The sequence below is a fragment of the Lissotriton vulgaris genome, chromosome 10, assembly GCF_964263255.1.
Source record: "Lissotriton vulgaris chromosome 10, aLisVul1.2, whole genome shotgun sequence".
Taxonomy (NCBI): domain Eukaryota; kingdom Metazoa; phylum Chordata; class Amphibia; order Caudata; family Salamandridae; genus Lissotriton; species Lissotriton vulgaris.
In genome coordinates, this window is record NC_141698.1 from 134,108,434 (window position 1) to 134,123,438 (window position 15,005).

The 15,005-nt window shown below is 44.8% G+C and overlaps 1 protein-coding gene across 2 annotated transcripts in view; it reads left to right on the top strand.

Moving 5' to 3' along the window:
* The window catches only part of PRPSAP2 (phosphoribosyl pyrophosphate synthetase associated protein 2), a 440,767-nt gene that overhangs the window by 89,036 nt on the left and 336,726 nt on the right, over positions 1-15,005 (top strand). For both annotated transcript variants that reach the window (XM_086940712.1, XM_086940714.1), the window contains exon 2: positions 10,568-10,713. In XM_086940712.1, coding sequence (XP_086796838.1) covers positions 10,631-10,713 — 83 coding nt within the window. In that variant the 5' untranslated portion in view covers positions 10,568-10,630. The remainder of the gene's footprint in view (positions 1-10,567; positions 10,714-15,005) is intronic.

The window sequence follows — 15,005 nt, forward strand, 5'->3', positions numbered from 1 at the left end:
GAGGGACAATTTTATGGCCAGGTGAAAGGGACATCCATGGGAGCAATTTTTGCTCCCAACCTGGCCATTCTGTACATGGACCATATGGAGACCAACAACATCCTTCATACATCGAATCCTTTCCACAATGGCATCGCCTTGTGGAAAAGATATATCGATGATATCTTCTTACTATGGAATGACTCCCTTGAAAACCTTACAGGCTTCCAACACTGGCTTAATAACAACAGCGGTGGACTCAGCTATACCCTGTCCACAAGCAAGGACTCCATTCCTTTCCTTGACCTTCAAATAAGACATACAGAAGGCCGGCTTACAACCACATTACATCGTAAGCCAACTGAACGTAACACCTTGCTCGAATATAACAGCCATCACCCTAGGGCCCTACGCGACTCTCTACCTTTTTCCCAATTCCTTCGCATCAGGCGCAATTGCTACTTCAAGGACGACTATTTTGCTGAGGCGAAAATACTCAGCAGAAAATTGCGAAATAGAGGTTACCCACGAAAATTGGTACGTAATTCCCTAAAAAGAGCGTGGTACTGCCCAAGAGAGAACCTTCTAGAACCAAAAGACAAAAATACACAAGATAAACTCATTTGTGTGACTACATTCTCACCGGCGTCCAATGCCATCAGAAAAAGCATACTCAAACACTGGCCAGTTATCAATACAGGCCTTCTGACACTAGAGAAACCAATGTTTGCTTTCAAACGATCCAAAAATGTTAAAGATCATCTTGTTAGAGCAGCCCTCCCTTCAAAAACACAAAAAACAACTATAACTGATGCCTGGGGCCTACCACCGCTTCTGGGCCATGTTAAATGTGGGGGCTGTATATGTTGTGATACCACCATAGAGGGTAAAACGTTTGAATTTGGCAACATAAAATTTGACAGGAATTATTTTTCTAATTGTAATTCTGCGAACTTGGTGTATGCTATCCTGTGTCCCTGTAAGCTCATTTACATAGGACAAACAAGCCAGAAAATAAAGCTAAGGATTGGACAACATAAAAGCAGGATAAAATGTCAAACAGCTAATGCCCCATTGGTGGAACATTTTATTACAAAAGGGCATACCGAGAAGGACTTTCTTTGGACAGTGATTACAATCATCAAACCACCACCAAGAGGAGCAGACATGTCTCAGCTGCTAAACAAGGAAGAGTTACATTGGATCCTACGCACTAACAGCATTCGGAATGGGTTAAATCGACTAGAAGATTGGACATCCCTCCTCTGATCCTTTAAAACACCTGCTGAAATGATTCCATCTTGAACTGTGTTCATGTACTGTTTAAACATGCTTATATGCATGACACTTGAGCACTATTCACCACTGTAAAATGGCCGCCAAAAAAATGCCTTCTAGCTTCACTCGCGATAGTCCTTCTACGCTGTTCACTATCACTCTTCCCCTTCCTTAAAAATCACATTCACGCGCACTTTTGTCGAGCACCAGATCGCCAGACCCGTGGCAGCCTCCAAGTTATCCCGAAGTAAGTACAAGTCCCCACCAGACCCCGGGTAATGCCTGACTCCAGCGTACAGTATATAATCTCTGTGGCATCTTTTCGTCCAACTACAGAGAGCCATTGTGCATTTCGGCGGATCCCTTAATAAATGCTGTGACTAAACCAACGCGCGTTTTATATAAAGAACCGCGAAGCTGCAGGTAAACAGTTTAACCACCACGGGCCACTGCTCGCAGTCAACACCTGACTCCGTTTCTTTAACCGGTAGTTATTCTCTCTACAGATCACTCTGCGCACAACGCCAGGCTAACCACGAGAATTCAGGTTTACCGGCCGTCTTAATTCTGTAGGTGGCAATTCTGCTGTATCTTATTTTGAAAGCATGATAAACGCTTAGCCACAACTTAACATCGCGATCACCACTTACAATCCCCGCTCACTCGCCGTTCGCACATTACCTTTTCATGCTCGGCGTGCTTGTTGCACATAAATCACTTGCAAACAACTTCAGATCGACGCCCACTCGCTCTCGGCGCCACTGCGGCACTTAGACCACCAGCTCACAGTCCCTATTAGAAAAGCTGATCAAAATCAAGCTTTTGCCATCTCACGCACAAACAAATGGTCACATTTTTTTATGCATGCCACCATTCACCCAATGCAATTGATCAGAAGAACCAATGAAGATCTAAACTATATGCCTGTTATTTATGTTATTTTTCTTTATCTTTTCCCTCCTTTTTCCTCCCATTGTAAATAATGTTTATGATGTAAATGTGATGGAAAGGCCAATTGATATGGTTTTAATAATTAAGACAACAATAATGTCATCCAATGTCCTGATGATGATGCCCACAATCTAAGAAAGGCATCGAAACGTCGACACATAAACCCCATATGCAAAAAAAGTGTATGTAACATGGATAATTGCAATGGTGCGGTCTAAAATTTGACGTCTGTCTCATTGAAAAGCTAATGTACAGACATATATTTTTTGTGCTTTTTCCATTTCTGTCCTTTTTGTTGTTGTCCTGTAAATGTTGAAGGTCACGGCTGTGCCCGCTTGACATTTTTAACAACCAAAATTATTCTTCTGACTCAAAATAAAATCCTGTCCGGATGGACAGAAGACATACAATCTATTTAGTGTATGATCATTGCTCACAATAACTCTTGTTATAGGGACCACTGTTCTTTATAATACCTGGAACTGGTTCTGGCCGGCCTATGCGTAGTGAGCACCGGGGTGCCACTCAGCAGTCACCTTCCTGTAAAGGCTGCCTACCCAGGATACACAAAACCCTGTCTGGGATGGTGCTAGCACCGCCCCGGACAGGAAACCCTTTGTCCAAGCTCTCCTCGCTGGAAGGACTCCCAGCAGCAGGAGGTCAGACTCGTGTCTGTGGTGGCAGCATCCATTTTGTGGAGCTGAGGCTTCAGTTAACTTTAACCGGGGTTCACAGTTACCTACATGTCGTGTCCCTCTAGAAGGGTGGAATGCTAACCCCGTCGCCAGAATTGGCGAGGGGTTAGTATTCCAATTCGTATGACACCTTACTCGACATGTTTTGATAAAGCAATACCAGAGATAGCATATAACCGCGAGGATTATAATGCACTTAAGAGTATATGGTATTCGTTATCATGGAACAGCTATTAGGACTTGGTTCCGCAAGCTGCAAACGGGCTCAGCTCATGCCAGAGCACCATTTCACACGATTCCATGCACTCTGCCTTCCGGATTGTTAAGGCCTGCCATAGGAGTGACTGATAGGAATCTGTGTGTCCATTTTTAGGGTTAGATATAGGTATACTCTATCTACAGCAAAGGGTGATTACACGACTTTGCCCCAGCTGTCATGCAGCCAGTTGTGTCAGATTTAGGAGGCCAGCCAGGGGTGGCATAATACATGCTTCAACCCCTGGTAGGCCCTGGGTACACCTATGCCCTGAGTTACAGGGTCTGATAAGGTGGCCCAGTACCAATTGGTAAATGCACCTAGGGTACATGTCGTAATTTAGAGAGAGAACAGCCAGGCTGTGGGTCTGATTGGCAGGCCCACAGCCAGAGAAAGTCGTAAACCAGTGAACCAAAAGCAAAAAATCTGGGTGATCATAGGATTGCAGACCCTACTCTCCTACACCTTGCATAGTAAATAATAACGGGTTGTGATCAGATAATGTTCTGGCAAGGTATTCCGTGTGCACTATGGAGGACATCCCTGCGGAGCACAGCACTGCGTCTAATCTAACATGTAGGTCATGTATTGCCAAGAAATATGAATAGTCTCTCTCATATGGGTGATGTTTACACCATGCATCCACTAAGTTCCACCTATTCTGCCACTCTAGTCTACTTTTAGCTAGCCTATGCACAGGGGAGTCTGCCAGCGGGAGTGCGATCTATCCTTTGATACTTCTGCTATGGAGTTGAAATCCCCAACCAGCACAACAGGTCCAGTAAGGTAGTGTGCCAGCGTTCCAGTTAGCCGCTCAAGAAAGTGTGCTTGGTCAATATTTGGCGCATAAATGCTACAAAGTGCTATGTCCTTACCCTGGAGTCTCCCTTCTACGGCTACAAACCTGCCGTTGGGATCCACTGTTTGTTTTGTCATCTGGAAAGGAACCCCAGCTAATCCATATCAGTGCCCCCCTTGCGAACGCAGAGTATGCAGTGCTAAAGACCTGTCCCCTCCATCTTCGTTGTAATGCTAATCCCTCTACCTTAATGAGGTGCGTTTCTTGAAGTAGTGCTATGTGTATGCCCCTTCTAATTAAATATGCATGAGCCTTGTGGCGCCGCGTCATAGTATGAAGACCCCTCACATTCCAGGTAATACACCGTAGATTAGGTAACGTCCCCTGTCTTGCCATACATCATCCACCTTTTCATTCGCGCCTCAGTTTGCACCCCTGTGAGCCCCGTGTCCCCACTTTCTTCGTCCCTTTCAAACAACCCCCAGAACAGGACCTAGAACTAACCAGCTAGTCCCCATCCAAACTCCAATGACAATTAACACCCAACTAGTCCCATCAGTAGTTGCTGATGGCATGCCTTATGGGCCACAAGGGGAGCTCAGTGCCAATGGGCAGCTGCCAATATTCGGAACAATCCCGCTTTCAGACCCGTGACTAGCTACACCATACATCAGTCCCCCTTGCCTGCCATTTCGATTATAGTCCAATCCAGCTAATAGCACAATAGTCAAACACATCGCATCTCTTTGGAAACAGTAGTATCTCCCCCCCCACCCCCTCCTCCCATACCCGCATCTTCTGAGCTCAGTGTTTCGCCATTTCAACAGTGTCCGCAGTTCCTCCCAACCCTCCTAGTGACTCAGTGTTAGACCCTCATGATACGACCTTCCTTCGTCAGTATTCCATCCACTGTCGCTGGTGTAACCGGTGGTATCTTTACGCTGTCCACATCAGAAGTCTCAGTTTCAGAGTGTTCCTTGTCTCTCTCTGAGTCCGTGTTCTCACCAGAATGCAACGGTTGATCTCCAGAGAGAGCCGATAGTGCTTCCAGCACTCCTTGCCGCTCTGTCTCTTTTTGTGATGTGGTGGGCTTTCGCAATCTCCGCCGTCCCTGCCGTAATCTTTGCGATTTATGCTGCAGAAGCCCTTCCGAGGCGCTCTGCGTCTTCCGTCCTGGGCCATCTTTCCCAGCACGGTATTACTCTAGCCAGGTCAATGCATCTTCCGGAGTGTCATAGAAACTAGTTGAGTCATCTACTATCACTCTCAATTTAGCGGGAAACAACAATGAATACTGAAGAACTTCTTCCCTTAGCTCTCTTTTAATGGATAGAAAGGATGAGCCACGTTGTTGAACCTCAAAAGTATAGTCTGGGAATACGTTGACCTTACTGTTCCCCACCTGATAGGGGCCGTCAGTGCGCGCTTTCTGGAGCAGCAGATCCCTATCTCGGAAGTGCAACAGACAGGCCACCACTGGTCTCGGGGGTCGCCCCTGCGGTGGTGGTCTAGCCGGTACTCTGTGCGCTCGCTGAAAGGTGTAAAAGGATGAAAGTCCCTCTGGTGCTACTACTGTTTTCAGCCATTCCTCTAAATAGTGCACCATATCCGTCCCTTCAGTTTTTTCGGACAGACCTACTATGCGGATGTTGTTCCTCCGATTCCTTCCCACCCCATCCTCGGCTCGCCTTTCTAACGCCGCGATGTGATCCAAAGCGTCTGTCACTGTGGCTTTCAATGCTTTCTGCGTAGGTTCCACCTCCTGGAGCGCTCCTTCCACCAGTTTTACCCGGTCTACTAGTTTAGAGTGGTCCGCACGTAGGAGTCCCAGTCCCATTGCAACTTCGCTATATCTTGTTGAAGTGCAGCGCGAGAGTCCGCTATTGCCGCTAAGATTTTATCGAATTGTTGTTTCATGGTGAAGTCCTGGTATGTCCCCTGTACATAGAGTTCTGATTGGCCGGGCGGCTCGTTATCCGGGAGCTGCTGCGCCCCGTCTTTCTTTCCTTTCACTCTCCCCATTGGGCCACTCATCAATGCAGTTTCTTCTACTTTTGGAAGCTATCCAAGGTCAGGCACCACAACTTCGTGCTCCTTGTGGGGGGAGAGGCGACCTTGTTGTTATCTTCCTTTGTGCGTCGTGCTCCAGCTCAACTCCGATGTGTATCCGGGCGCTTCCTCCCCATGCCATCCGCGGCATCCGTTTAGTTCGATGGTCTTTTCCTAAATCACCCCATGCAGCACCGCTCTGGTTTGTTCTACTCTCCAGTGCTCCGCCACAACCACTACTCCCTCATCTGATTCTCAGGCGACCAGTCTCAGGTGCCTAGGGGCCTAATTCGATAGCAGCGTGCTCTGCCCGCCAAGTCTTAGATAGGTCGCAACAGCCGCTGTACAGGTCGCTATTTATTAGTAGCTGCGGCGTTCATGCAGGCCCTGGGGTTTAATCAAGGTCCAGACCTTCTAGTCCCGGGAGGAGGCCCTACAGCTCGTGGAATGGGAGTTCAGTACAGATCTTGCTTCAGGGGTCCAGCCTCCGCACGTAGCAACACTGCACTGCACTGAGACCCTTGCGGGTGAGTAGTGCGCTATACAATTATCAATTTACTCCTGTTACAACAGTTCAGGTGCCAGCCCCTCATCAGTGGTCACCGGCGCGCACAGATTCCCCCCATAGTGGTCAGTTTAGTCATTAGGGCACAGTTACACCCCACCTGCCCCAGCTTGCAGACCGCAGAGAACCCGGGTGCTTGCGCCTGCTTCCTCAGTCCGCAGACCCAGGATCCCCTACCATCCACTCACCAGTGCAGAGCCGGATGCCACTCCTGCCTATTTTCCAACTGCGCCTGCTACTTAGGTGCTATGTTCCTTTTCTGTGGGCCCTTGCGGTCGCTGTGGATTCCGCCCTCTCACTCTTGCTCTGTCGCGTTGCTCTCCCGCCGACGACCTCCAGACGTGGGTCCATGCAGCTCTTGCCGACCACCCGATCTACCCATCTCCCCTGCTCTCAGGTCATGAGGAGGGGAGGGTGTAGACTCCACGTCCTTTCAGGTGCCCTCTTCTTTGATCTCACTGCAGTAAGGCTGGAAAGTGGCAGCCCCGTCAGCGTTTCCTCCGTGGTCCGCAATGGCCGCCACCTCGTCTTCCCTCTCGAGGTTTCCAGTCACCCTGGAGTCACTAGGGGTTAGGTAGCGCTGCGCAAATCGCCCCTCTCTGCTGCTCCCGGGGCTGATATCGGGTGGGGACAGGGGCTCCCCACTGTTATTTCTAGCGTTCACTTCCGCACCAGTGCGGGAGACCAACCGCACACACCCGCGTCTCTCTCACGGTCCGCAGCGGTCTCCGGGACTTCAATATCCTCGACCTCTCTGGCCGTGCCCTTCACGCTTCGGCGTCTCCAGCCGCAAAGTACTGGTGCTTGGGCTGCCCGCACCGACTGCCTCTCTGTACAGTCCTCCGGTAGGGGGGGGGGGGTGAAGGTGAGCGCCCCCCGCCGCTTCTGTGCTCTGTCTGCCGTGTGCGCAGTAGTGAGCAGCAGCCCTCAGCAGCGCCGGCTCCGGGTCTGCTCTCCTCGCTTCGCCGCCATTTTGCCTGCGCTTCCCAGCTCGGTCCGGGGCTGGAAAAACACCTCCAATGTGCTGCGACCTCTACAGACTGTCTACCGGAGCCACGCTGACTCAGGTATATACCACCCCAACTACTGTCGGGCGGCGACGGGGGATCTAATGCCGGTTTAAAGCAGGATTAGTGTGGGGTCTTTGGCGGAGCTTGTCGCTCACACGCCCTCCACCATTGGCCTCCAAGCGACGCCCCAAGGCACACCTTTCTGATGATCTTTGTTTTTCACTTCATTTGGCTCAGCAGGGTTCTGCTGTGGCCACTGTTAAAGGATATTTGTCGGCATTTCTTTGTTTGCCTGATCAGCCTTCTCTTTTTAAGTCTCCAATAGTCTTATGGTTCATTAAGGGGCTGACAAACAGGTTGCCTCCCACTCCTTTTATTATGCCCCAGTGGGATTTAAATCTAGTGTTATCTTTTTTTAATGGGTTCCTCGTTTGAACCTATGCATAGTTGTTCTTTGAGACTGCTGTCTTTTAAACTGTCTTCCTTTAAACTGTCTTCCTTGTGGCTATCACCTCGGTAAGGAGGGTGAGTGAGCTTCAGGCTTTTGAGTTCAAAGCCTCCGTTTCTGACCATACGTGCTGAAAAAATGGTTCTCAGGACCTGGGCTGCTTTTCTGCCCAAAGTGGTAACTCCGTTTCATTTGGGACAGTCCATCAATCTTCCTACTTTCTATCCTCTGCTCACCCTTCCAAGGAGGAGGATAGGCTTCATCGCTTGGATCCAAAATGGGCGATTAGTTTTTATTTGGACAGAACAAAGGACTTCCGTCAGGATGATCATCTCTTTTTGGGCTATGCTGGAGATATGTAGGGCAAGGCGGTGCACAAGCACACTTTATCCAGGTGGATTATCTTGTGCATCAAGATCTGCTACTCCCTGGCTGGTAAGGAGCCGCCTGAAGGCATTTGGGCTCATACTACCAGGGCTAAGTCATCTACCTCTGCCTTGTCCAGGGGCGTTTCTGTGTTGGACATCTGTAAAGCCGCAACTTGGTCCTCCCTCCACACTTTCCCGAAGCATTACTAATTGGATTCCGAGGTGAGGGGGGACGGCCATTTTGCAAGCTCAGTTTTGCAAGACTTTTTGGTATAGAAGGGTGGACACCCTCCTCCGGAGACTGTTGTGGGTTTCTATTCTTAAGGTGAGGAATCCACAGGCAGACGTACCCATCAGAAGAACAATTACTTACCTTCGGTAACGCTTTTTCTTGTGGATACAGTATCTGCCTGTGGATTCCTTACTGACCCCACCCGCCTTCCCGTTATCCACCCTTTTATACCTTAAAAGATGAGGTATTGGTTATTTGATGATTTTGTGTTCTCAAGACTTTATTACCTCTATTTGTCTATTGTGGACTTATTTGACATGTGAGCTTTCTTATTGTAATTTACACTGAGTTTATTTCTCTGAATTCTGTGTACTATGTATGCATTGTCTCTATGGTCGGTCCGCCCGTTTTCCCTCAGGGACACCAAAAAAATGGGTGGAACTGACGTCATCACGCTGATGTGGTCCTCCTATGGCTCCAGTGACGTCATGCGGAGCCGCGTGCGGAGTCATGGCATTGGGACTACCTCGTCGGTGCGGAGAGCTAGGAAACATTTCCACGGAATGCTGGTGCAGGGGATATTCATACGGTGAGGAATCCATAAGGTGAGTAATCCACAGGCAGAACCTGTATCCACCAGAAAAAGCGTTACCAAAGGTAAGTAACTTGTTCTTTACACTTTATGGAAAAGGTGTGATCGTCGCGGTTAACAACGTCATCGCAACGTCCCGATTAACCACGAAAATGGAAAATAGGTCTCAAAGATGGTTTCTAAAGAAACTTAGTAGAAAAATATGACTTTAAGCATGCTGTGAAAGAAGTATGTATATAGTAACGTGAAGGATAATGTTCAGAATGAATTTTGTTTACATAAGATTTTTGGATGTTTTGGTGCTCATTGAATGTCTGCTTTTGTTTTCCATATTCGCAACATGTCCACTGGGATCGTGACGTTGTCAAGAATATAAAAACTGTTAAGAAAAAAACGCTTATATTTCCACTGAAGAAAATACAAGCTTATAAAAATATCTCTTATAGAGCCACTTTAGATAGAAAATAGAATTTAAAAACCTTAAACATTCAATTAAAAAAATCCTATGTGACGTGGACATTATAATTGGAAATAGAATTTGAAAAACTTTACAAATTCACTGAAAAAAACAAAGATTACAGGGATGTTAAAGTGAGGATTTAGCATTTAAAAAACCTTAGAAATTCACAAAAAAAACCCGAAAGTTACAGAGACGTTCTAGTTAGGCTGACATTTCACTCGTACAAAAACAGAGAAATTCAGCAGTTATAGTTAGCTGAGCTAACTATAATTCACACCCTGCAATGCTCTTCTTACGACCTCACATATTACATCACTCATGACATGGTCAGTGACATCACTGATAACATCTCAAATGACATCACTCATGACATCATCCACAGAATCTCTCACACACCCCAATATAACCTTTAATTCACCCACTCCAACTTCCACACTACCAATCCCAAAACCATTGACCCAACACAGCCAAAATCATTGAATTCTATATTGTGAGTATTTTTTTTTCTTGGCTAATTGTTGGCTAGTGCATCAGCCAAAACCAAAGATGACTACATTATAGATTGTATCCTTTGTATAGTTGCAGCATACCCCCTTCACTTCAGTATTCTGTGAATATTTTATTTTCTTCATTAGTGTTGGGCTAGTGCATTTCCAGTATTAATTTCAAACAAAGCACAATTTTTCATTTGTACTCAGATGGCATACAATTTATTTTATGATAAGGTGTCCATGTACTTTCAGCTACATGAAGAGTTGGTTATTGAGAGTATATGTGATGGCTAATGTACCGGTTTAATAAAGAAAAACAATGAACCCAGCCTTTGCCCTTGCTATACGCATGTCTCTTATTGCAATGTTATTTTTTTCCCCCTCTCTACCATAGCTTTTTATAGGTGGCAGGACATTTGGTCCTGAAGAGTGCTGAAAAACGGGGGGCACTACCAACATGAACGCTACCAAGGGTGGACTGATGCTGTTCTCAGCTAATTCCAATCCATCGTGCATGGAGTTAGCAAAACGGATATCTGAGTGAGTATAGCCCATTGACAGATGCTGGAATGTTGAGACTGGGTCAGTCAGTCAGAAGTTGTGGAGCGTGAGCATTAACTGTAGATTTAATTTTTTTTCCCTGAAACTTAATTTAAACAATGCTCATCTTCATGTGTAGAGTTGAAGTTCGATTTGTATTATTTGCTGTTTTGAAACAGTCTTTCTAGTTTATGCTGTAGTTTTATTTCTTTATTTTACTGTGTTTTACAAGACATACAGTGCAATACAGGATATCCGTTGGTACAGAACCATCGACGTTGCATATTCTAAACTGCGGCTTATAGGCATCTGTTTAATTGCTTCGAGTCGGAGTATTAGTCAATTACTCAGGAACATACAAAGCTTAATTTTCAATTAAGATGATGTTGATCTTGTAAATATATAATCGAAACTCTAATGTATGTCAAAGTTGAAATAAAGAAGTTTTCAAATAATGGGGGAGTCAATCGTTGGTAATCTCCAAGATCATTTATTCTGCTCCCGCTGCAGTAGTGGAGTCTCTGAGCATTCGCCAGAGAGTCTGTTTCAGCTTACAAATTACTCGGTTTATATGCATTTGTAGTCACATAGGAAATAGTGAAGAACAATTACCTCATCAAAAATACCATAAAACACAATGCTCCTTGAGAAATGCAGCTGAAGCTGGAAGTTTTCAGACAGCTTGCCATTTATCATCAATGGCAGTTGATTGGTTTCCTTCCTTTCTCGCAGTGCGTGGTTACACTGTAAACAAACCATTATTCACTGACAACATAATGAGGAGGTTGTACTATTTATAACGAATCTAATGAGAAAATCTGTGCAACGTCCTCTTCCTTACTGGCTCTCAGGCCCTGGTAACAGTTCACAAGACTAAGTGAGAGATGCACACTTTCCTTTAGTGATCTTTGAATGAGAAGTAAAACATTCTGTAGTCTAAGCATTTCCTGAGGCATGTAATTCAACTAACCTAACCTTACCTTTCCAGCCCAACTGCTCTCATGTAAACTAGAGAGACATGATTATTCCTGGAATAAGTTCACGAAAAGGATAAAGAAAAGAGAAAAAAAGCAATAGAATAAAGGATGATCTCTGTCAATCCTCCCTTTGAATGCCGTATTTCCAGGGACCGTCACTCGATTTCCTTGTGCATCATCCGCATAATTTCATGCTGATCAGGGTTTATCTGGGACACCATAACGAGGCTTAGGGATACATGCTGAGATATATGCAGATTTATAACAATGAGCAACCTGGAATACCCTTGAGGGCTTGGGTAAATATAAATGAAAGGGTAAGGAGTGCCTTCAAGTGGATTTATTTTAGAATATCTCTTTGGATTTGTTTATGAAAAACAATTATTAAGGACAATTCAATGGTCCTACAGTGAAATGAATCAGCAATACAATTTTCTTCAAGTTATACAGGAGGTGCACATTAATGTTCAACAAAAAACAAATACAAGAAAACACAAAAAGATAGACTAAATGGGCGTATATGAAAAATTTTGAATTTATCATCAATATTAAAAGGCAACAAGATTTGGATACAAATATATAAACAGGACTACAGGAATATCAATGATAGATAAATGTATAACTCTGTAGACACTGATGACCCCTTTCCTAATTTTCAATTTGATAACTAGAAAGGAAGAGGTGTTGGTCGATGTTTCGGTCTCCTATGTATTCATCTGCAAGACCATCTTCAGGACTGTTAAATCTATATTTGTAATGCCCTCAAATATCGGCACGGAAAGATTCAAGTAGAGCAAATCAAAACTGATGAATGAAACTTGATTTAAAAGTACAGTGGTTGCAGCTACTGTCTGTCCACTGTCGATCGCATAGATGGTTGATGAATTAACCGTGAAAGCAGGAGTATACTGAGATCTTCAGCAGCGAGGCAGAACACCTAGTCTGATGGTTAGAAAAGGCGTAACTATCTTTATCTCCATTTCAAATCAGGCGTTAATTATCCCATGAGTGATTTCAGGATAGATATGATGCACACTTTTGTCAGTGTAGATAGCTGCGGATAATGACGAGCGCTGCTGCGAAATTATGATGAAGACTGCTGTTGCAGGGTATGAGCAGCTTGCCTGGCGTACAGTAAAATCGTAATGCTCTTATTGCCGCTTGGAAACTGATTCCCATTTGAATAATTAAGCAGCAGATTAGTTGCAATCTTTTCTTCGAGTCAAAGGGTCAATGCAGCAACACGGAAAGCGCTGTGAATCGGGGGATCCCCTTTTTGTGTTTTCTTGTATTTGTTTTGTGTTGAACATTAATGTGCACCTCCTGTATAACTTGAAGAAAGATGTATTGCTGATTCATTTCACTGTAGGACCATTCAATTGAGATGTATGCAGGTCATATATTAATGAGAATACATACTGTTACCAATATAGCCAAGCAAATAAGTCCTTTCAATAACCATGAGTCCCAAGACCCAAAGAAGGACCCTAAATGATCTCAGAAAGTTCTTTCGGTTCTTTCATGAACTTGATGCCCAATATTATGGAGATTTTCCAGTACCTTTTAGGCACTTGGTGCATTAGCTGGTATGTAAAGGCAACAATCTGCTTTAATCATCCTACAGACTGCACACTTCTCAGCTATCATGTCAAAAATTAACTGGTTTTGTGGAACCACGATCCCATAGCACCCATTTCTACCATTTATGTTTCCCAATGCTAGTGATGTTTCATTTACAGTTTCCTCCAGTAAAATGTCAATTTGTCTTATTTGTCTGGAATCCTTTTCCTAAGTCACTGTCTTCTTAGGCATCTGTAACAGTCGGCTCTATTCTTCTCTTTTCCCTAAGTATGGAATTTGGGTATACCAATGTATATTTTCATAAGTGATTTTTTTAGTTTGTATCATATGGCAGAGCGAATACCTATCCTATGTAACGGGAACCTCCCAGTCTTTTGGCATCCAGGTGTATGCACTTTCCCCACATATAAAAACTTGTTTTCCCAGGTCCATGGGGTATCCTAATTAAGAGGTGTTGCTTAGGTTAAAGCACTGTTTACATTCACTGTCGCCCACTTCTTCTCTTCCTTCGTCCACTAAACGGATGCTCCCGCCTTAATCCAAGTGGTATCGGGACAGGAGGGGCTGTACCGATCCATATGAAATACAGAAATTGCTACGATGTGTTGTATTTATTATTGAGGGTTCTTCTTCCTTATTTCTTGACATAGCCCATTGTATACAACTAGAAAGCATAGCAACATGTATACTATATTCTGATAATTTCATCGTGGATAGTCTAATTCATTTCTGCTCTGTCACAAAAGTACTGATCTTGAATAAAGACCAATATGCATATCATGACCCATTAAATGGTGGCGGCATATGTGAGAAATGGTAACCCCTTTTCACCTCAACAGGCATCTGCATACATATCCAGCAGTCTGAATGCATTCATCATTTGTATTGCAACATTGTTCCTATACTCTGCAAGATTGGTTCCCTGTAAGGAAGAGCTTTTTTTCAAGGCTATTTGCATACTCTTCCTTGCTCTCATCACCAAGGACCCAAACATCTCTCCTTCCTCTTCAACCGGTACCTCCCAGGCAGGTTACTCAGATCTTCCTCTGCCAGGAAAGTCTCAAATTCCCAGGTTCTGGAAAGTTAGATGGGGCGTCCGGTCCATTTCTGAGCTGCTGCCAAGTTATGGAATTCCCTGCCTAGCCACACTGCTAGACTCCCTTGTCTCATTCTTTAACAACTTGGATTATCTCATTGTAGTCTCTCTTGCTTTGTGTGCTGATGGGCTCTGTTTTTTTTTGGGCATAGCGCTTAGATACCCTCTGGTTTAATGTGCTCTATTCATTTCAATCTGCCAGTCAGTCTCATGAGGGCTCAATTTAGTGGTGGCATTAGGAGTACTGTGCATGCTTAGAAGGGCTGTGGGTATCTACTGAAGTAAGTTTCTTCTCTGCACTTATCTTCGTCGACATTACTTGAAGAATACCATTTCTCCATATTTACACATGGCATTCCGTCCCAAATGTGCAGGACCAGGAATTTTTAAGGCCCAAATTATACACTAAAGCATTAGGCAACCTAATTATTCCATTAGGTTCTACCCAAAGCCCATCAGTCTCGGTACCCTCCTTTTACCATTCAACTTTTTCTTCATTTGTTGCATTCTGTTGTAACAAATGGGTATCCATGTTTATATTGCATTCTTTCTACTTGTAATTCTTACTCTGGTTGAGCCACATACATAGTACTTGTCTCAGCTAAGGTATTCGTTTTAGCAGTTTGATCAGCATAATT